This window comes from Austrofundulus limnaeus, unplaced genomic scaffold (assembly GCF_001266775.1).
Source record: "Austrofundulus limnaeus strain Quisiro unplaced genomic scaffold, Austrofundulus_limnaeus-1.0 Scaffold331, whole genome shotgun sequence".
Lineage (NCBI taxonomy): Eukaryota > Metazoa > Chordata > Actinopteri > Cyprinodontiformes > Rivulidae > Austrofundulus > Austrofundulus limnaeus.
Window position 1 is genome coordinate 318,728 of NW_013952733.1, and position 2,417 is coordinate 321,144.

At 37.7% G+C, this 2,417-nt stretch overlaps 1 protein-coding gene across 1 annotated transcript in view; it reads left to right on the forward strand.

Moving 5' to 3' along the window:
* ednraa (endothelin receptor type Aa) overlaps positions 1–2,417 on the forward strand; it is a 19,686-nt gene that overhangs the window by 12,493 nt on the left and 4,776 nt on the right. The window contains exon 4 of the mRNA XM_014022476.1: positions 945–1,143. Within this exon, the coding sequence (XP_013877930.1) occupies positions 945–1,143 (199 nt within the window). The remainder of the gene's footprint in view (positions 1–944; positions 1,144–2,417) is intronic.

Genomic DNA, 2,417 nt, shown 5'->3' on the forward strand with positions numbered 1-2,417 from the left:
GCATAGCTCCTAGGATCATTGGGACACTCAAACCCCTCCACCACGATAAGGTAGCAGCCCAAGGAGAGGAGGTCTTATCACATCTGCCCCTTATTTTAAAAGTAAATTTTAACATTAGTGTAACACTTTTCAGACCCCAGCCTGAACAATTTGCAAAATTTGTAAATTAAAAACAAAAGACAATTTCAAATCCTTCACACCTTATTTGAACAAGAGTTTATGTCAATATATTCTATAAAATACATTATTTTAATCGCTTTTATCACCTTCTAAAACAGTATGGTTCTGGAAGTTTTAATTTCGAAGTACAGTGTTTTTTCAAACATGAAAAAGAGATTATTTTAAAGCTCTCTATTCCCTTAAGATTAAAATTACTCTGTTTAATAATCTATTTTTACAAATTTTAATTGGATGTTTACAGGTAAAATTTTTCTTGTGAGCCTTTTACATCATTTGCACGATATATAATCAACCAAATCATTAACTTTCAATCATTTCAGATGATGAAATAATATAGATTCATTCACAATACAGACTCTCAGCATGACAACTTGTGATATTGACCATTACATTTTATTTTTTGTCTTTTATTTCTTTCAGATTTGACTTAAAAGGTTAAAATTCCATCATTTCTCAGCTTATGATGATAGTGTAAAACCCTAGCATGATGGTAGATGATGTGTATTTCTTTAAGGAGCTCTTGGCTTTTATTTTATTAACTGACATGTGGCAACGTGACTTAAATGTACCATTTAAACTAAAGTACTTGATCATCAAACTTTTTTTACTTCAGTTTGTTTCCCAAACCCAATATAATTTCTGTTTTGTATCCTATTGTTGTTGTTTTTTTATTTTGATTCATTTTTAATGGATATCTTAATAAAATTAGATACTTGCACAGACCTGCACTCTGAGTGTTCCCTGTTGCACCTCCTTTGTTGCAGGTACAGGGCCGTGGCCTCATGGAGCAGAGTGCAGGGAGTGGGCATCCCTCTCCTCACCCTCATTGAGATCATAATCATTTGGGTGCTGTCGTGCATCCTGGCTGTACCCGAGGCTGTTAGTTTTGACATGGTCACCTTCAACTACACCAACATCACCCATCGCACGTGCATGCTCAACCCAAAGACCAGATTCATGAAGGTAATCTGTCATTTAAAATATTTAATCTTACGTCATCTGGAAAAGCCAAACAGTTGTGATGTCACAAATTATTATGTTCATACCGAGAGTTTTTACTTTGAGTTAGTGACTAAAAATAGACCCTGTGAGCTGATTTTTACACAGTACTTTATTTCTTTTTTGCCTTAATGCAGGTCCATAAAAAACAATAATGCTTTCACCAACTATTTAAAGGTACAGAGTGCCGCAAAGAGCTTTTAGGTCTTAGTGTTTAGTTTTCAGTGTTTAGGACAGTGGGGCCTCTTTTGAGTAAAACCTGGAAAAAAAAATGCATTCTCACTTCTTCTCAGCCTTTTGCTCTCATCGCAAGATGTTCCAAACTTGGCTGTGGCCTTTGTGACATATTTGCATGTTCTCTCTGTACGTGTGTGGCTTTTATTCCCGTAGACTAAAAACATGCAGGTTGGTAATTATAAATCATAAGAGTGAGAGCATGGATAGTTGTCTGTCCGACGTGTCTGTTATGTCTGTCTATGTTTGACTCTATGATGGAGTGGGGAGCTATCCGGTGTGTATCCCACCCTGCCTCCAATGACCACTAGAAATATAGGCTTCAGCTCCCCGTGACCCTGCATGGAAAAGTGGGTAAAAATGGACTGATGTTTGAGCTTATATACGCATGAAAGAACAAGCTCTAAATTCAGATCCATCCACTATACCCACTTCATCCATTCCAGGTGCTGGGGGTCACTGGTGCCCATGTCCAGCAGTCACTATGCGAGGGGCAGGGGACACTCTGGACAGGTTGCTATCACAGGACCACATAGAGACAAATGAGACAAACAACTATTCGCTCACACCTAGGGACAATTTAGAGTTGCAAATTAGTCAACCATTTATGTTTTTGGTCTGTGGGAGGAAACCGGAGTACTCAGAGAAAACCCACACATGCGCAGAGAAAACATGCTAACTCCCCCCGGAAAGGTCCTCGGCCAGGATTTGATTTGTGAGATAGTTCCTTTTCATTTGTTTATTTTTCACAAGATAAAACTTTCTTTACAAAATGCTGTCATCGCTCAACATTTGTAATACTTACTGATAACAAAACTGTCCCAGTCACATTTTTTTCTGTTCTTCTTTTATTCATAAAAAAGTAGCAATACATTTATTTATCAGCAAAGGCTCCCCCCAAAAAACTAGAGTATCTCCACATCTATGTTTACAGTAACAAAGACTGTAGCCAACTCTCTCTCTCTCTCTCTCTCTCTCTCTCTCTCTCTCTCTCTCTCTCTCTC